At 52.0% G+C, this 20,832-nt stretch overlaps 2 protein-coding genes across 4 annotated transcripts in view; one reads left to right on the top strand and one right to left on the bottom strand.

Moving 5' to 3' along the window:
• Positions 1–59: 59 nt before the first annotated feature.
• Positions 60–19,079, top strand: LOC144728565 (phospholipase A1 member A-like). The gene is made up of 13 exons (XM_078608085.1): positions 60–854; positions 7,191–7,384; positions 8,050–8,252; positions 9,438–9,563; positions 10,343–10,412; positions 10,981–11,092; positions 11,744–11,845; positions 12,285–12,377; positions 12,768–12,962; positions 14,602–14,679; positions 15,727–15,835; positions 16,654–16,833; positions 17,599–19,079. The coding sequence occupies exons 1-13, from the start codon at positions 800–802 to the stop codon at positions 17,681–17,683; spliced, it is 1,602 nt and encodes a 533-aa protein (XP_078464211.1). The 5' UTR covers positions 60–799; the 3' UTR covers positions 17,684–19,079.
• Positions 18,926–20,832, bottom strand: part of ZPR1 (ZPR1 zinc finger) — a 13,687-nt gene continuing 11,780 nt past the window's right edge. For all 3 annotated transcript variants that reach the window (XM_078608078.1, XM_078608076.1, XM_078608077.1), the window contains exon 15: positions 18,926–20,682. In XM_078608078.1, the coding sequence (XP_078464204.1) occupies positions 20,443–20,682 (240 nt within the window). In that variant the 3' untranslated portion in view covers positions 18,926–20,442. The remainder of the gene's footprint in view (positions 20,683–20,832) is intronic.

Below are 20,832 nucleotides of genomic sequence, written 5' to 3'. Positions count from 1 at the left end.
ACCACCACTCCCACCACCACTCCCACCACCACTCCCACCACCACTCCCACCACCACAATCCACTACTCCCACCACCCACAACTCCCACCACAATCCACAACTCCCACCACAATCCACAACTCCCACCACAATCCACAACTCCCACCACAATCCACCACTCCCACCACAATCCACCACTCCCACCACAATCCACCACTCCCACCACAATCCACCACTCCCACCACAATCCACCACTCCCACCACAATCCACAACTCCCACCACAATCCACAACTGAGCATCACCGGCACAGCTGCGGCCACACCTCCCGTGCTGTGAGCATCACGGGCACAGCTACTCGGTACCTCTACTTGGCACAACTCCGAGAGAACGCGGTCAGTGGCACCGCTACAACCCTGGCAAGCACCCCAGCCGCTCTCTCTCTCGACTCGTAGTGCCGTGGGACATCCGCCACTCCACACCGCTCTCACTGAACTTAGAGCCGCTGCAGCTGCCACGGCACCACCGCACCGTCAGTACGACCCAAGCCACGAGCAGCAGCAACATCGGTAGCTGCCGGTACACTCCCGCAACCGCCGATTAGCTACGTACGGTGCGAAAGAAGTTCAACGTACGGTACACGCACTGGGCTTCTCTGCCGGCGCACAGTATCCCGGTAGACCCACAGTGGCTACTACCGACTCCGTCTGCCAGTGTGTGCCCCCATCCCTCCTGTGCTCTGTCAATCGCGAACGCCTCGGAATCCCTCGGAGCGGCTGGAGGAGCGTCTCGTACGGACGGGGACGCGCGCCTCTGTGCCCCATGCGTGGCACGTCCAGGATGCCGGGACTGCTGGCTCTGCTGGGATGGGCTGCAGGTAGGAGGAGAGAGTCGTGGTGGTCGTGGTGGTGGTCACCTGCTCTGGTCCATCGCACTCATCGCCGCTGCCAAGCCAAGCCGGCCGTGAGCATCGCTGCCACGGGAGCGAATTCGACTCCATCACCTGGCGTGTGTGTAATTGAGACTGTGTGTGTGTGTGTGTAATTGAGACAGTGTGTGTGTGTAATTGAGACAGGTGTGTGTGTAATTGAGACAGTGTGTGTGTGTAATTGAGACAGTGTGTGTGTGTGTGTAATTGAGACAGTGTGTGTGTGTGTAATTGAGACAGTGTGTGTGTGTAATTGAGACAGTGTGTGTGTGTGTAATTGAGACAGTGTGTGTGTGTGTAATTGAGACAGGGTGTGTGTGTGTGTGTGTAATTGAGACAGTGTGTGTGTGTAATTGAGACAGGGTGTGTGTGTGTAATTGAGACAGTGTGTGTGTAATTGAGACAGTGTGTGTGTAATTGAGACAGTGTGTGTGTGTAATTGAGACAGTGTGTGTGTGTAATTGAGACAGGGTGTGTGTGTGTAATTGAGACAGTGTGTGTGTGTAATTGAGACAGGGTGTGTGTGTGTAATTGAGACAGTGGGGGTGTGTAATTGAGACAGTGTGTGTGTGTGTGTAACTGAAACAGGGTGTGTGTAATTGAGACACAATACACAATAGTCATGTTATAATTATAATCGCGACAATTCTTCAGACCAATGAATACGTTTGGCAATCGATATTAATCGACGATTCTACGTACAACGACGGCGAAGGGTTAAAACGACTCCACACATTCGTCGACAACACTGTGGCCTCATTAGGAAGCATTATCGACGTTTTGGGCGATGGCCCTTCTTCTGGGCGCATAGAGAGAGAGAGAGGCGTGAGAGATAGAGTGGATGATAAGAGATGGAGAACACACTTTACACCATGGGGTCTGATGTACATTAATTTTTTTTAAAAATTCCGATTATAATTATTAATCATATCGATGCGATAGGATTCTCCGTACGCGCGTATGTTTTATTCATTGCATTGCTCGCCTCTCCTCGCATGCTTCCCGCAACTTTCTCGCGGTGTACTGAACTGTTTCATATCCTTGGGAGTTTAATCTCGCTCTGTACGTCCTGCTGTCCTGCGTACACAGGGTTTTCCTTCGGAGTGGTGGCGCTCAGCCATAGGTATTTCAATTCAGCACGAACGGCAAGAACGACAAGAATGGGAAGAATGTAATTATTTGCAATCCAGCCAGATACTGTTTTGTATAACTCTTTATCATACACTCTCTCGCTCTCGCCTCTCTATGAGCCACGAAGACGGACCCGTTGGCCAAAACGTCGCCTATTGTGTACACTGATGGCCTTAATCTAAGTTGTCTTGTGGTTGTTGTTGTTTGACTTGCATTCCACTGGGATTTTTGTACACAGCGTTGGTGTGCGGTGTTTTTTCTGCAATATTTTGCTGTCTTTTCTTTGATTTTCTGTTTGCACTTAGTCACATATTCACTGTAAGATGTTTTATTGTTCATGTTTTTGTTTGTTGCGGTTGCACCCGATTCAAGAGCCGAATGGCTCACAGGGCTATACCTATTAAATGAACTTGAACTTCATTTTATTTTGAAGGCCACATGGTGTTATTGACGAATGTGGCCATGCAAACCAAACTATGGACCATAACCCAAAGAGATACACAGAGACACATAAAGACCCACATACACACAGAGACCCACGGAGATGCATATAAACACTTCAAGGGCAAGCCATACGAGTGTGATTGTGGCCAAGAAAGCCAGACTACAGACCACTGCAGTCTGCCCTCCTGCCAATGGATGGAGAATGGCAACACGACACAAACTCTCCACTGAAGCCCTCTCATCGTGGCCAGCAGACCTCGACATTGGCATCGAGCTGCTGAGCACATTGCTGCAATGCAAGATTTAGAACAACATTGACGAATGTGTTGAGGTTTAGGTGTTCATTTCACGGTGTGTTAAGGCCACGGTGTTATGGACAAATTTTAATGTGTTGACTGTTTTTTGTTATTTGTGCTTGTGTAATGTAGTAACTCGGCGGGAGACGACTTCACGGGTAACACACTCTTTATTTTATCAAACTCGTTCACAGGTGACTAACACCTACTTTGTATCTCGGGTGACAAACACCCACTTAGTATCTCGGGTGACAAACACCCACTTAGTATCTCGGGTGACAAACACCCACTTAGCTACTAGGCGACTAACGCCCACTGAGCTACTCGGATGACCAACATCCACTTAGTATCTCGGGTGACAACCACCCACTTAGCTACTCGGCGACTAACGCCACTGAGCTACTCGGATGACCAACATCCACTTAGCTACTCGGCGACTAACGCCACTGAGCTACTCGGGACACTCCCTGGCCGGGGTATCCGTCTCGACTGTGGGTCCCCAGCCCGACCCACGGGGGCGTCGGACCCCGGGTCCCACAGCCTCGCCTCCGAGCCACACAGGGCCCCGGTCCCCACAAGGACGGCGGGACTAGGGGTCTCGGGGCACTAGGTCTTCAGCTCCGTCTTCGGGTCTTCAACTGGGTAACTCTCCCCGAGTGCTCTCGCGCGTCCCCCTTTATACCCCACCTGCGGACGTCGCTGCGAGCACCCACTTATTCGACCAATCGCTGGGCGCTGGCTACGATCCTGTTTTCCCACATCTCATCGTGCCTCACCACCCACGCCGCGCCGCCCCGTCATCTGTCACTCCCGGCGCGCGCGTCCACACCACGCCCACAACGCGTGCCCAACCCCGCACCCCGCGCCGCCCCGTGATCCATCACTGTCACAGTCGGCGCACGTCAATACCACCACTACATCACCCCCTACCACATAGCTCGCAGCCGACCCGGCTGCTATAAAAATATACAAACCGCCCTGTGTGCCCCGTAACACAACACAACAACAAGAACAACAACTAACGTAACAACACAACACGACGCGAACACTACCATCCGCAACCATCAACCAATGCCACCGCGACAATAGAACAATATATACAAACCGGCGAGTGACAATAGCAATGTGTATGCAGAAAGGAAAATAAATGGAAATTTTTTTTTTTTTTTTTTTCTTTTCTTTCGACTCGTGCAGTGTCCCCTTCTTTCCGAGCGTCCCTACAACGGGACATTACCCCGGCAGAGGGGAACACCGGGCGAGCTCGGTGTAGAGAAAAAACGTCTTCATGAAAATTGTTGAGCCCTAGCCCGAGTCCGCCTTGCCGGTCCGTCGTACGGCACCAGACGCGGTTGAACGTCCGGTGGTGCCGGCGGTTCAGGAAGACATCGGCCAGGCATCGAGGACCCGTGCGTGCCCCGGGGTTCAGGCTCCCGACGGTCAGCAGCCGTCAAGCCCGAGGCACCGGGTTTTGTTGGGATGACTTGTGGCCCTGGTCGTCGTCCCGACGTGGTCCTGTGGCGCGCTGACGCGGGGCCCGGCACCCGGCTGCGACGTGACCCCGAAGGCCGCAGTTGTAGCAGACGACGGACGTCGTAGGTTTCGGTTGCTCCAGCTTGCGGGGTGAACGTGTGGGCGAACGACCTCCCGTTCTCCACTCCCCCGGACGCGATGCAGCGAAGGCCTGCTCCTGATCCGCAGCTGGCTGAGGTTCGGCGATCGTGGCGGCCAGTGCCGCGTTCCCCGCCCATTCGCAGACGACCCCCGGCTTGCGTTTGAGGACCTCGTACGCATGAATGCTCGTGGCGATCGCCAGGGAGCAGATATCCATCTCGTCCGCCACATTGATGGGGACCCCCAACTCGTGGGCCAACGCCAGCAGCTGCTCCGTCACCATGGCGTCCTTCCCCTCCTTATCCATGCGGGGAAAAGCTGCGTCCGCCAAGGCGAGTAGTGCCGTGCGATAGGCGAGCGTCGTTTCTCCAGCCACCTTCCGCCGATCGTAGAACTGGTGGCGACACGTGGAGGGCGGCCCGAACACCTTCGCCATCAGGTGTAGTGCGGCCTGGAGCGTAGAGCGGGACGACCTTGCAGCAGATGTGAAGGCTGCAAGCGCGTCGTCGTCAAGCATCGCTGGCAACGCACGCAGGGCAGTGGTGTCGGACCACCCCGACATCTCCTGATGAGCGAGGAACCTTCGTTGGAAGGCTCCCCAGTCGCCCCCATCCGCCTTGAACGCCGACAGCGCGGGCAATCTTTGCTGGAGGACCCGATCGTCGTCGACGTCGGAGAGATTTTCCCGCGCTCCGCTGTAGTTGTGTAAAATGTCGGCTCGGTTGTCAGGCGCAAAATGGAGAGCTCCGGCGCGCGCTGATGACGTGGGCTGCGCTGAGCGGAGGTGTCCGGCCACGTGGCGTCCGTCTTTCCCGCCAATCGGTGGCGGCCCCCCAAAAACGGCGGCAACTTCCAGACTTTTGGCGCGAAGCGCCTTTTGGCGGGATTCCTCCAACGTCGCTTCCTCCACCAACCCCGCAGCCGTTTTTCCGCTCGCCGGAACGGAGATGTCGGCCAAGACAGCGGCGGCGGCGAGTAGCAACTCCGCCAACCGGGAGTGCGCGTCATGGAGGCTGGTGTCGGAGGCAAGCGGAGCGTCGGCCATCACCGCGAAGTGCTGCATCGGCGGCAACTCCTCGTCCTCTCCTCCCGAGGTTGGTGTCCCCGGTACGCCGTCGTCGTCCCGACCTCGCTCGTGGGTACGGGTAGTCTTCCTCGTGTCCATACTTCTTGAAGACAGGTTTACTTCTGACGCCAGTTGTAATGTAGTAACTCGGCGGGAGACGACTTCACGGGTAACACACTCTTTATTTTATCAAACTCGTTCACAGGTGACTAACACCTACTTTGTATCTCGGGTGACAAACACCCACTTAGTATCTCGGGTGACAAACACCCACTTAGCCTCTAGGCGACTAACGCCCACTGAGCTACTCGGATGACCAACATCCACTTAGTATCTCGGGTGACAACCACCCACTTAGCTACTCGGCGACTAACGCCACTGAGCTACTCGGATGACCAACATCCACTTAGCTACTCGGCGACTAACGCCACTGAGCTACTCGGGACACTCCCTGGCCGGGGTATCCGTCTCGACTGTGGGTCCCCAGCCCGACCCACGGGGGCGTCGGACCCCGGGTCCCACAGCCTCGCCTCCGAGCCACACAGGGCCCCGGTCCCCACAAGGACGGCGGGACTAGGGGTCTCGGGGCACTAGGTCTTCAGCTCCGTCTTCGGGTCTTCAACTGGGTAACTCTCCCCGAGTGCTCTCGCGCGTCCCCCTTTATACCCCACCTGCGGACGTCGCTGCGAGCACCCACTTATTCGACCAATCGCTGGGCGCTGGCTACGATCCTGTTTTCCCACATCTCATCGTGCCTCACCACCCACGCCGCGCCGCCCCGTCATCTGTCACTCCCGGCGCGCGCGTCCACACCACGCCCACAACGCGTGCCCAACCCCGCACCCCGCGCCGCCCCGTGATCCATCACTGTCACAGTCGGCGCACGTCAATACCACCACTACATCTGCACACCCACTACCAACGCAAGTGCATCACAACATAATTTGATACTTGATGAGCGTCAACTCTCTTCCCCATGGCCACGGACGCATTCAGACGAAACAATTGCCCCTTTTATTTACCCAGGAAAGCGTCACCGAGTGAAAAAAACAACTTTTCGTTTTAAAAACAACTTTTATTTTTACGTGGATAGCTGTGGCAAGGAGGCGAAAGGTTTCCACCACACACACGTACACGAGGAGACGTTTTGTCTGCGTATTTATTTTGTCACCTATATCTTCTTAATTATGATTTGCACCATACCTTGGCCACTGGTTTGGGTTGTGTAACTCATATTCTTTTTTTTTGCATGGAGAGATAAGTACAGTATGGAATGGAGGCTCCTGTTTCATATTAGAAACAAAAAACATCTTCCTGGATTCCTGCCTGCCTGGCGCATGGCTAAGTACACGTGCACGGTGGTGACGTCACCGTCACCATATGCGTGCTGATGTCATGTCACGCCTCACCCACCTCTCATCCACCCTCTACCCGAGCCGTCTATCCCGGGCAAATGCGCGGGACACGCTATCGTACTGTCACGGGTTGCGGAAGACCTAACTTGCACAAATCCGACTTTACGGAAATGCTCCCATAAATCATGTTAAAACATGCAATGCGTGGAAATGTTAGCGTTAGTTACGTAAGCCCAAGTAGTGCAGCGCAGTGAGGTTGCGGATGAATACCGCGAAGCGAGGTGTAAGGCGGGGACGGCCTTACGCGTCAAAGCGACAAGTGGGTACGAAATTGTGGAACCCCCAAACCCCCTAATGGCAATGATCATCTTTGTGCCCAAAGTTATCTTCAACCCGGGCGAATCCTTGACCGAGACTCCGACGTCCAACCCCATCTCTGCCTCGCCGTCACCGCCGCCACCACCAACGCCACCACCACCAACGCCTCCCGTTCACCCAGGCATCAATTCGACCCCGGGTCCTGACCCCCCCTGCGCTGACTTCAAGCCGAGCTCGCTGAGCGAGCTTCTCTTCGGGGTATGGACGCGGTGTGTTTTGAGTCGGCTCGCTTCAACAGGCACTTTCGTCAGTGACACTGCGACCTTAAAAGGAAAAGTACGGGTTTCCTTACCTAGAGCGCGATTTGTGCAATTTCACGCGAATATTGGGTAACTTACTTCTACCCAAAATCTGCAATGTGCGGTTTGAATTCACTGACATGCGGCTATGCGATCGGACTTGGAACAACTTTGTGTGCATTTGTCCAACAAGCTTGACTGCTTAGAAAGTTTAACACCGGTCCAGAGGTTTCTTGCTGACACAAAATGCCCCTCGTCAATATTGGTCTGGAGGAGCCAGTAGGCGGAAGGACTGAACCACCGCGCCATTCAGATGCGGATACAAACATAATAGGTTTTTTGGGTTAGATCGCGTAAATATATGTGTTGTTAAACCCGCCACCACCCGACACAGCCAACTAGTAAGGGTTGTCACGTGAACAGAACGTGGCCAATTCGTCACTAGTACAGCGCTCGTGTATAGTGTAGTGTATAGTGTAGTGTATAGTGTAGTATACTAGTACAGCAACACCGGTGTGTTGGAGAGCCAAGCCACAACATTTACAAACTGAGTACGACGTTTCGCCAGTAATGACAACTAGCTTCATCAGAGCTGCGTGAGAAATGTCTCCGATTCTCTTGCAGGGAACGGAGCTGGACGTACGATTTCTGCTCTTCCCTCCGAGGGGCTCCAGCCGCCACCCGCTCTGCGCGCTGCCGCTCCGAGTCGTCGTCGGAGGAGGCGGAGGAGAAGGAGGAGGAGTCGAAGAACACGAAGACGACGACGTGGAGACGATGCGGCTCATCGACCCCGGGGCAACGACATTCGTGCTCATCCACGGATACAGGTGGGCGCGGCGTGACAAATCACGGGCGGCCAAAAACCGGGGTTAGAACCCAGACTCTCGGCGGCGGCGCCGGCTCAAGTTTGCCTGACCTCTGAGACATGCAGGCCTCCTCGCGTCTTGTATTGTCGACTCATCCACCCCTGCCATAGCAATGTGGAATTTCCGCCACCAGCTGATGGCTGTTAACGGGAATGGAGCACTGGCCTCTCGCTCTTTTAGCGGGGAACCACTTTTCTGAGAACCCGTTGTGATTTGTGTGCCCGAAAAAAACCCATCGCAGTCACGCTTCAGCCTCTCTGCCCCCTATTCTTTGGGTCTTTCGGTAAAGTCACGGAGATAGGTTAAAATTAACAAAAATAAAATAAACCAAAAACTAGGACGGTTCGATCACAACACAAGCGATCGTCATGTTTTCCTCCTGATGACCATCGCTTGTGTTGTGATCGAAACGTCCTAGTTTTTTTTAATTTAATTTTCATTAATTTGAACCCATCTCCGTGACTTTACCGAAAGACCCAAAGAACATAAATTCCTGCAGTCACGAAAGCTTTAAGTCAAGATTTCTCTCTGCCCCCTCTTTGTGCTGTGAAGGGCCACTGCCTGAAGCATCGCCGATGATAAACTTTTTGTTTTCAAGGCCAAACTGCGGTGACCATACCTGCACTCACTGAAATTGTCCTAGGCTCATAAGAAAACTTGAACCCTGAACCTAGTAGATCACTGGTAGGTCAGCGCACGTGAATAATATTAAAAACCTTTTCCATCATCACTGTCACTGTACCCCACATCCCCTCATTGTATCCTTGTCTCCTGTATGTCTCCTCATGTGTCCCCCATACATCCCTTCTAAGTCCCCCGTGTATCCCCTGTGTGTCTCCCCCATGTGTCCCTGTGTGTCCCATATGTGGCCCCTGTGTGTACCATATGTGTCTCTCCCATGTGTCTCTGTGTGTATCCCATGTCTTCCCCGTGTGTCCCCCTGTGTGTGTCCCTGTGTTATCTCGGTCAGTCGACCCGTGGCATCTGTGTCTGCCCCGTGACCTCCTGCCAGGGGGCGTTCGACACTTCACGTGGCCTCAAGGTGCACTTGGCCTGGCACAAGCGTCGTGGTGACGTCACCGCCACTTAGTGGCGAATGGCGGTTGTTGTTGTTGTTGTCCCTGTGTGTGTCCCCCGTGTTGTCAGTGTGGGTGGCGTGGAGCCGCGGCCCATCTGGCTCGATGAGATGGTGTCTGAGCTTCTCGCGGCAACTCCAGACACCCCCGGCACCAACATCATCGCCGTCGACTGGAATCGCGGCGCAACAAATTGGTGAAGCCTCACAGCGTTGGGTCTCCCGCCCGGTGAAAATTAAGGACGCTTCAATCAAATTGGATATTTTACTTTCGCCAGAGACAAATATTGGGGAGGAGGCTTTTGTTTATTTTGTCATGGACATTCTCAAAAATGCAACTTGATGTATATTTCGTGCGACGTATTGTATACTGTTGCATTGAACTAAGACACATTTCTTACAGAAAGCGTCCTTGCCCATAAAATTCGGACAGTCCACAAGCATTGATTCAAGCAAGCCTGACTCCGCTGGTGAGACACTGAATATTGAAACCAGTCCAGAGTTTGCTTTATTGAACCAATATTGCTGATAGGACGCACTCCCAGGGACAAGTTGGTTGTGTAACAAATAAACTTGTATTCTTTGCGTGGAGAGCCAGATATAATAATAACTTTCATTTTATATGGCATCATTCACGCCAACAGCATCCCACAACACTGTACATTCATTTTATACACGAGGACCAAATCCCACATACGCGGTTGGCTACGCACGGCGCTAAAGAAGCCCAACACACACGCGCACGCACATCAAATAAATTAAAACCCTCCTACCAGTATGGGAACGAGGCCTCGTTTGTCTTGTCAGTAACGCGCCACAACGACACTTTGCGGTTATTTTTCTTAAGTGAAGAACGTCTCGGTCACTCACTCGGTGAAATTATTGCCACTTTAATCGAACTTTGAGAGTCACACAGTGGCTCCACTCTCGCCTCGTCGCATGAGGGTGCGCTGCATGGCACGGGCTGTGCTCCCAGGTACCCGCTGGCGGTGCAGAAGACCCGGGAGGCGGGCAGGATCATCGCCAATATGATCACCACGCTCATGGTGGGTGCGCACAGCATTGATGTTCCCCCAGAAACAAATGTTTGTCGCTCCCTCGGAAGCGATTTTCAATGATGTTGGTTTCTGTACCGAATATTTGTACCCCCTTATTTAAAAAAATAAATTTCGTTGCTGGGTAAACAGGCATTTCGGAAAACCAATATCTGGCTGGCGCCTGATGATGCTGGTTGTAATTGCTGGCGAAACGTTACGGTATTCGAGTTGTAAATGTTGTGGGTTTACCGTACTCTCCAACCCACAGGCGTGCTGGTCTAGTAACGAATTGGCATGTTTTGTCTACGTGACAAACCTTACTAATTGGCTGTGTCGGGTGGTGGCGGGTTTAACGACACATTTATATTTACGTGATCTAACCCAAAAAAACCTTATGGATAATATTGGTTACATCCATTCACATCCATATATCCATTCACATATCCATAATATCCATGCGCATTCATTACATACTTCGAGAAAAGGGGGGGGGGTGGTACACCACCCTGAGTGTGCCACAGATACCCCCAACCGATGCCTGGAGGCACCCCACCCAGACCCGCTACCTGCCCCCCAGGTGCAACGTGGCGTGCGTGCAGAGCGTGTGCACCTGGTGGGGGTGAGCCTGGGAGCGCACGTCGCAGGCTTCACAGGCAGCTACTTCTCAGGGAGGATCGCGAAAATCACAGGTGGGCGCTGGGATTGCCACACGATACGGCGACGCTTTGATGTTATCGTACTACGTTGGGGGTGTGGTGGGGGGGGGGGCACCATGGTGGTAAGGGTTCTGACACTGGACTTGCAATATTGAGGTTGCCAGTTCAATCGCCAATGGAGCAAGTTTCTTACATCCCCCTGCCTCTGTTACCCAGCGGTATAAATTTTGAATAGCGAACCAGAATCGTGGAAAATCTTAAAATCGCGAGGTGGGAGATTTGTTAGGTGACCGACACCGGCAACATCCCGTATTGACCCCTTGCCTGGGAAGGCCTTCATCTAGCAGTGGATGAACCGTGGCTCATGATGATGATAAATAAATTAATGCTGAATATTCATTTGTAGAAATTGTAAATAGTTCTTCAACGCATGATGACATTTTTTTTTATCTCTTTGATTCCATAAATCATTGTGCGTCTGCTAAGACCGTGTTACTCATAGCATCGCAGAACCATGACAGATGGCGATGGCTTGGAGAGGGAGGCCTTTATCCAGCAGCAGTGGATTGACCATGGCCGACGATGATTGATAATCATGAAGAAGATGAGAACACGTCCCCTATCGCTCCTCTACTCCCTCCACCTCCCGCCCCCTCCACCTCCCCTGGCCCCTCTCTCACTCAGCCCTCGACCCCGCAGGACCCAAGTTCTCCCAGGCCGACCCCGCGGAGCGACTCGACTCGAGCGACGCGGCCTTCGTGGACGTGGTCCACACGGACGGCGACAGTGAGACCCACGCAAACCCCCCCCCACCCCCCACCCCCCGCACCGCGCTACGCGCCTCTCCATCGACGGCGCCGACCCTTGCCATGGCAGCGGCTGCTGCCGCTTCGAGTGGCTTCTCTGATGTCCACGGGGGCCGATGCGGCACCGGCAGCCTTCCCCGCCCCTTTGATTCAGTTTAGACATCGAAAGGGGTGCACGTGTGTGTGCGTATGCACACGCGTGTGTGCACGTGCATGAGTGTGCACCCGTGTGTGTGTGTGTGCACGTGTATGAGTGTGCACGTGTATGAGTGTACACCCGTGTGTGTGTGTGCACGTGTATGAGTGTGCACGTGTATGAGTGTACACCCGTGTGTGTATGTGCACGTGTATGAGTGTGCACGTGTATGAGTGTACACCCGTGTGTGTGTGTGTGTGCACGTGTACCTGCGTGCGTGCAGAGTTTGGTATTCGGCGGACCCTGGGCCACGTGGATTTCTACGTGAACGGCGGAGAGGACCAACCGGGATGCCCAAAGACGACGCTCACAGGAGGTGACTCCACACACCGCTCCGTGCTCCTGCCACACGAAACTGTGCCAACGCCTTGGTTCATGTAAATCGGGATTTTGTCCCGGGTTTAACGTCTGTCTGGCTTCACGCTCGACTCGAGATGCGAGCAAAGGGAGTGGCTACCTGCATAGTGGGGGGGCTACCTGAGCAGTGGCTGGGGCTACCTGCATAGTGGGGGAGCTACCTGAGCAGTGGCCGGGGCCAATGTCAGAAAGAGTGAGGAGGCCACTCTGTGTGGACAGGGCGAGTTATTCAGTGGGCTTGGCGATGTCAAATGGGCAGAACTTTCAGTAGAGCCCCCCAAAATAATGTGGTAGGGTCGTCACGACTTCGCTCCTCCCGCCCGCCCGCCGTCCTTCACCGCAACCTCAGGATTCACCGAGGATATGGAGTCACCCGTGATCTGCGACCACATGCGCGCCGTGCGGCTGTGGCTGAGCTCCCTGCGCTCCGCGTGCGAGCTGCGCGCCTTCCCGTGCGACTCCGCCGCCGCCCTGGCCGCCGGACGCTGCCTCGAGTGCCGCACGGAGCGCACGGCGTCCTGCCCCCGCCTGGGCCTGCACTCAGGTACTCATGGAGAGGGCCACTCAGGTTCTCACGGAGAGGGCCACTCCGATACTCATGAAAAGGGCCACTCAGGTACTCATGGAGAGGGCCACTCAGGTTCTCACGGAGAGGGCCACTCCGGTACTCATGAAAAGGGCCACTCAGGTACTCATGAAAAGGGCCACTCAGGTTCTCACGGAGAGGGCCACTCCGATACTCATGAAAAGGGCCACTCAGGTTCTCACAGAGAGGGCCACTCCGGTACTCACGGAGAGGGCCACTCAGGTTCTCACAGAGAGGGCCACTCAGGTTCTCACGGAGAGGGCCACTCCGATACTCATGAAAAGGGCCACTCAGGTACTCACGGAGAGGGCCACTCAGGTTCTCACGGAGAGGGCCACTCCGGTACTCACAGAGAGGGCCACTCAGGTTCTCACGGAGAGGGCCACTCAGGTTCTCACGGAGAGGGCCACTCAGGTTCTCACGGAGAGGGCCACTCAGGTACTCATGGAGAGGGCCACTCCAGTACTCATGAAAAGGACCACTCCGGTACTCACGGAGAGGGCCTGTGTGACTGTGTTTGTATCTAATCCTAACTGCTTTGGTCGACTCGACCACAATTGATTACCTGGTACGGTGTGTAGTCAACATCACCACGAGGGAGACAAAAGTGGCCGGGTGTGGTGCTGACCGCCCACTCTTTTGTGTGCCGTGCCGGCCTTCATAGGCGCTACTTGCAAACCAAACAGCACTTGCTCCGAAAGTCCGTGCAGGCTATATGGGGGGATCTTTGTTGTACAGTATTTAATTCTGTCCCCAAACCGAACACATAACCCTAACTCTGACCATAACCCTAACCCTATCCAGAGCCTAACACCGCGCGCCTCAGCCAGCGCACCTGTTTGCGTGGCTACGGTGGAGGGGACCTCTCAGACCCGTTTTTTTTTTTACAAGACTCCGCAGCAACCTGTGGCCAGTGTCTGTGTGTACGTGTATGTAGAGCAGTGTTTTCTCAATCATCAGGTGCATGCAGTGTGTTGTAGTGTCTTAACTTGCATGTGAATAGAAATGATTGAAATTCGTGAAAAAGGTGTGCAACTTGTCAGTCATCTCAGTAAACTAACAACACCTTGGGCCTGTCCCATGGCCTCTTGTCAGTGAGTCTTCAACGTACAAAATAAGAGGTAGCATTTTTCGATTTAAAGCTTTCGTGACTGCAGGGATTCATATTCTTGGTTCTTTCGAGAATTTTATTGTTTAATACTTATTATTTTATTATTTCCCTTCTACGTGACTTTACCGAAAGAACCAACAATAAGAGGTTGCATAGTTGGCAGCACACAGCACTTCGTGACCCAGCCACCTGAGTCAGATCCCTATCGCGGCCTCCCCCGAGGCTGATTCGGCCTTCAACGAGCGCCTCGAGCGTGGTGTGTAAACATCAGCACTGGCAAGACGCAGGCGGCCGGACGTACGTGGTGCTGGCCACAAACAATCCCCTCTTGCATCGTTGTGCCGGCCTTCATCGACGCTCGCCGATGGCCCTCGCGGCGCCAAGAGTCCGTGATCGGCGACACAGGGATCATTAGTTTCTGATGATCGCTCACAAATGTGAATACTGTTGATAATGTCCTTCGTGTTGTGTCCGCCGACCGGACAGCTGACGGGGTCTGTGCGATGAGCGATTCCGAGTCGATCGTCCTTCACATGAACACGGCCAAAGCACCCCCTTATTGTGGTCAGTGAACACAACAACAACAACAGTTAACAGCAGCAGCAGTGACAACACCAAAAACAGCAGCAGCGGCATCGGACGCTTCACACGATTCTAAATGTGGCTGATACGGCCGAGCGGGTACCACGACTTCCCCGCTCGTTGCAAAGGTTTTGCGGTTTGAGCCCAACGGCCACCCTGATTAACGCTGCAAGTGTATTGACGATGGATGCCACGTGCCGTCTGTGTCGTAGTGGATCTTACAGATCTCGTGAGGATATTGGTAGAAAAAAGTAAATTTTGCTGTTGATTTCACACCTGATGACGATTGCTTGTTTTGCAGTCGAAACGTCGTGAGAATTGTTATTGTTTTATATGTTATTATTTTATTATTTCCCTTCTACGTGACTTTACCGAAAGAACCAAGAATATAAAAAAAGTAAGTTATGGGTACCGATGTCATTATAAAAAATATTATTAAGAGCAAATTACGTAAGGTAAAACCATTTGGTAACAGCACCCTCTCCTGTGAAACTACCGCAGACTATTCATATACTATGGTTCTTTCGGTAAAGTCACGGAGATAGAAAAAATAAAATAAAGTGATTAAAAATATCACGACCTGAGGAACAGGGAGAATAGCCTCTGAAGGCAAGCAGGCGACTCATCTGTAAAACGGCACATTCCTGCAAGCTTTCTGCGACAATATTAGCACAAATTTCAAATCTACTAATGGTTTCATTTAACAAAACACATGAAATGGCCTCACTTTAATAGGTAAGCGAATAAAAAAAAATCACAAAAACACTTATAAACGTTTGATAAACATTCACAACAGACATGACCACAATAGCAACAGCAACACCAATAACAGAATTAAAATCAGAATCTGTATTTATACTGGAGGAATCCGATGAGCGATAAAGCTCTTAATCACAGATGTCCAGTAGCAGCAAATGCTGTAAAAAAAATATCCTCACAATACGTAACCAAGTCTTAAAAAAAAAAAACACCCACACATTTTAAACTACTACAATGGGGGGGGGGTTCTTTCTTTTTTGTGTTTTGCAGTCACCTATTACCTGGCCCAGGTGGAGTCTCGTGACCCCGTGGTGCGGGGGTCGCTGTTCGTGCGTCTCCACGCCAACCGCTCGCTGACGGAGGAGGTGGCCGTCGTGCCGTGAGACTCGCCACACGCGGCACGGACGGCATTTCCCCTTCAATCCCCGCCGTCTTTGTTACCATTCGGGGGCATTTTTCTGCTCAAGCGCTTGTTGACAGGAGGGCGCACGTCAATTGTAGCTGCAGGCACAGCCAATAACGGGATGTATACTCGATGTGGTGTGCTGGGTGTGTGTACATATTTTACGGGTCTCTGGTAGCCTGTATATATATCGAACTTCTTTCGCACCGTACGTAGCCAACCGTGCTAATCCGAGGTGCATAGCTCCGGTGGCTTCCTAGTATCGGAAGGAAGAGCGTTCCAGACGGCCTCGGAAGCACATCTGAAAGCGCGCGATGCTGTTGGATGACAAAAGTACGGAAGGGTTTATTTATCCTGTTGGACAAAACATATTTTCTTTTTTGTTTGGAGAGACATTCTGAAAGTTCGTTTTTTAAATCAATGTTGATATCTTAAAATGCGCCCCATCACACCTTGGAAGCGAAGCAGGATTTTCGAACCCTGTTCTAGCGCTTTGATGGCTGACAACCACGTGTGGTCAGAATGTTGGAGGATGTTGCAGGACAGCAGAGGGTAGTGCAAGTAGACTATGTTGTTACTCTGCTTCTATGCTGTGCCACGACATCTATGCCTTCACCTAACCACACTGACCAGCGCGAAGTAAAGTGAAATAAACCACCAAGATCCCTCAGCCAGCTTCGGATTGACAAACTCCCGTACACACCGATGCCTCCACCAACCCCAAACGATAGAACTGGGCAGAGAATAAGTCGTGAGCATTTGCGATCTTCTTCCACTGTGGCCGGAGCGTACAGGACCTCCAGAAACTTCATGGAAGGTCGCTCGGCGATGCGTCTGCTGTTTGTGGAGGGCCTTCCGGGGCCCCTTGTCGCCGTGACCTTTCGTTTCCGAGGGCCTTCGTTTCGCCGCCTGTTCATCTCCTATCGTCTCCATATCGCCCGCCTCGTCCTGTCGCCCTGGCCCATCCGCAACGGGTAGTCCATTCACACGGTGCACCCAATTAGGTCTTAGTGGCCACGTGCACATTTACATGGTCCACCCAGGAGAGAATCATAAGCACACCCACATTGCACATTTACACAATTTGGTAAAATCCAAAACATTAACAATAAACATCCTTCAAAATATTGTGATTGAATTACATAGGCCGGGAAAGATACGCTTGTACTTTTAAATTCAAATTCCTCACAATTTTCGAATGGAGTTCATTATCATACACGTAAAGTATGATCATGACTCATGATGATGTGAATGGAAAAATACTGTACGAAAAAAAATCCTCAACTACAAGAGCAGTGCACCAAATGTAGTATTGTGCTGGGCTCTATGCTCCCACATATATGCAGCCCTGCCTCCGCAAACATGCACGGTGAAATATGGTTAAATAATTCATATTCTTAGGTTTTTTCGGTAAAGTCATGTAGGTAAAAAAATAAAATTAATAAAAGTAAAATAAAAATAAAATAAAAAATTAAATAAAAATGTGATTTTTATTTTACTTTTATTAATTTTAATTTTTTACCTACGTGACTTTACCGAAAAAACCTAAGAATATGAATCCTTGCAGTCACGAAAGCTTCAAATCTAGAATTATGGTTAAATAACCCAAATGACCCGCATGGCGGGGGAGGATATCCTCATCAGGCAGTGGGGGCTGTACAATGTCCACACGTTCACATCAAACTTGTCGCCGGCCACCGGCTGCTCGAATCCGTTTGCGTGTCTGGGCTCGCGTGCAGGGAGAGCTACTGCACCTACAACGTGAGCGTCCAGGATGGAGCGCCTGCCTTGGCACCACTGGAACCCTGCAACCTGCAGAGATAGCAGCCGACACAGGCCTCCCCGTCCTCTGGCTCGGCCATGGTGCCAGGCCAACCGAGTGGGGTTGTGCCGTTCAACGGTCTCCCACCTTGTCCACAGTAGGCCAAACCCAGACACCATTCTCAGTCAGCCCCCTAGGTTTATCAAAACTGCGTAGAATAATTTTGCAAAGGTCGACGCACTAACACACGACCTCGGTAGTTATACATCAGTTGGTGCCACCTCAACACAGATGCCAATTGACAGACTGTTTGGGCCAAAAGGAGAGGTCCCGGACCCTCACGCCAATCGGAACCGGGCAGCTCAGGACCGTGTGGTCTGGCTAATGAGTACAACCAGACATTGCTGGGCATGCTCACACAATGATTGATGCCAGGGGCTGGATAGACTTTCAACGCCCTTCGGCGTGGGCCACAAATTATTACAGAACTCAAGTCATTTCGACCACTGCAAGAGGGTCTTGTAGTGACAGACGTGTCTGGCCCATGGATCATAGGATCTCCACGTCTGAGTTATGCTTTTGACTATTTGCACTCTCACGTCTGTAAAACTCTGCCGTAACTGTCAACCCCTTATCAGTGTTCTACCTTATTACAGACCAATTCAGACCTTATTGGTCACCCCCGTGTCCTGATAAATCTCAACGTTCATCCTACAAAGTCCCATCACAAGGGAGAAACACAAGAGACTTTTTACTCAATTTTCCTGTACAAAAATATGGGCAAACCGTATGGGTTGACAGCCATGCTCTGCTCTCACGCGCATATGAAGGTGGACCGCTACTTACAATGAATTAAGTTGTGGCGGCCCGAGCTTTGTAAAGGGTGGAGTTGAAGATGCTTGCCAAAAACATGTTTTAAATGCACAGCTGTAGCCCGTTTGGCACGGGCTCTTGGTAATGAGGGGAAAAAAAAAACTTTTGAAAACCACAACCAGCTGCTCGGTGATGGCTTTGCTGACAATAACATTGCACTTATACAGCACCTTGCAGGCCAAAGGCATCATGAAGCACTTAACAATCCCAGGGGACCAGCCTCGCGTCGCAAAGCAGCCTCGGGTGCAGCTACTGAGAGCCCTTCGCTTGAGAACGAGCGAGTTGAGTTGCGTGGCGATGCACACTGAAGGGCCGCAGAGTCATTGACGCGTCTCGCTGCCACTTCTGCCACCGCGAACTCCCCAGTCGAGGCCACGGCTTGGACAGAACTCTCCGTTGTCGGCAGGAAACAAATGTACCACAAACAACCATTTGCCGTGGCGCAGGATATTTATTCAAGAGCTTTTGGACAATTCAAACATTTTTAAGGCAATTTGCATTCATGTCGATTGTTTTTTTTGTATATCCGAGCGTAATTGTATTGTTCTTGCATGGCGATTTTAACTAATAAATAGTTGAACTACAGGAGTCATGAGAAGCACATTTCCTAAAGTACGATATTCATATAGATGTGCATGTGCAGGAAAGTTTTGGCGAGTTTTATACAATTACATTAGAGCTAGCAGCAAGTTGAGTGTAAGCAATTGGTTCATATCCACCCACTCACGCAACCACTCATCCATCCAGATACTCATTAAATCACTCCCCCCTCTCAACTCTTCCACCAGGGCCGCTTTCGGATTCATAAACCTGTCCATCAAAATAATCCTCTCGCAAATTTCTTAATACAACGCTACCAATAAGGCCAGCGCGAGATAGACGCTAATCCTCTCCCTATTTTATAGGTAGGCTTTGACGACCAATACCGATTCATAATTGGTTTCTTTTGGGTTAGGTTTGAGTAAATGAAATGTATGTTTGTAAAGCCTCCTGCACCCAGACACAGCCAATTAATAAATGTGTTATGTAACAAACGTGCCAATTTATTACTGCTTCAGCACCACCGGTGTGTTTGGGAGTAATCTCGCAACATAAAAAAATGTTGCGAGATTACCCTATGTCAGAGTGCAGTTGAATTTCCCAATACACTCCCCAACACCCAGTCTCCTCCATCCTTGCACAGACATCACGGGACTGATCAAATTCCATCACGCGGTTCTCAAGATTCATCTCCAGCCGGTAGTTCCCGAGGTTGCCGTGCAGCAGCCACCCCATGCGCGGGTCTCTGTTTTCCACTGCACAACAGAGTCGCACCTGGGCCATGGCGAGCCAAGCCAAGCCTGGAGGCGGCCCCAGGGCATGCCGCCTCGGTTTGTCGGGGCCAATAAACGCCCGCCAACGACCAACGCCAACGAGCGAGATCTGCTGCTCGTGGTGGTTCATCTTGTTGTGACGCGGGCCCGAACACAAACGCAACGCGGGCCCTGTCGTGTGGAACGCTCTGCAGCACAAACATTTACCATTCGACCGCTTATGAGCGTGACCTAAAAACAAACTTAAATGACCACAGCGCTTTCAGCACGAATTTGCGTTACTTAAATTACTATTTACATCACAGCAGTTTGTTATTCCACTGCGGAAGCCAACCCGTGTCGCAAACGCCACACACAATGAACGAGTCGAGACTCACGCGGATGACACGGCGACGCTGTATTTGAGTTGTATACTGACGCCACACGCAATGGATGCATTATTAGGCCTGCCCGGGCCCCAAACCAGATTGAGATGCTTTGCTAGGCCAGCATATCACGGGTTGGTTCTGGCTTGGCACAGGATATAGCCAGCGGAAAGCCATCTGCGTCGTGATGGCGCCCACGTTGCCACGGATGTGCTTGTAGCAGTAAAGGTGTCATTGGGAAGGCAACAACAGGAGAGCAGTGGACGCGTGTTAGGACAGAGTGGCGAGTGTGGGGTCTCCGGGCACAGCCTTGCGCTCCGAGTCGCTCCGCTCGGCTCTGTTGGTCGTGCCACTGCCGCTCCCCTCCGTGCCACCGTCACCGCCCTCCTCCTCCTCCTCACCGTAGTTCTCAACGCGCATGTCGTTGATGCCCAGGTCGTCGTTTTGGTCGTAGCTCCGCTCGTATCGTTCCACGGTCATCTCCGGGTCCGGTTCGGGCGCGTAGACGTTCTGAGGTTGGCAAGAAAACGGTCATGTTGCGGACGGATACGTTTCCAATGTCGTAGATGGTTTGTCACCGTCGTCGTTGTTATCCTCGTCATAACTGCACACTTCAATAATCGATGTACGAAGCTAGAGAGTGTTAGGCGAGAGAGGAGT

This window comes from Lampetra planeri, chromosome 29 (assembly GCF_965212315.1).
Source record: "Lampetra planeri chromosome 29, kcLamPlan1.2.h2, whole genome shotgun sequence".
Lineage (NCBI taxonomy): Eukaryota > Metazoa > Chordata > Hyperoartia > Petromyzontiformes > Petromyzontidae > Lampetra > Lampetra planeri.
This window is presented reverse-complemented; position numbering and strand designations above follow the sequence as displayed.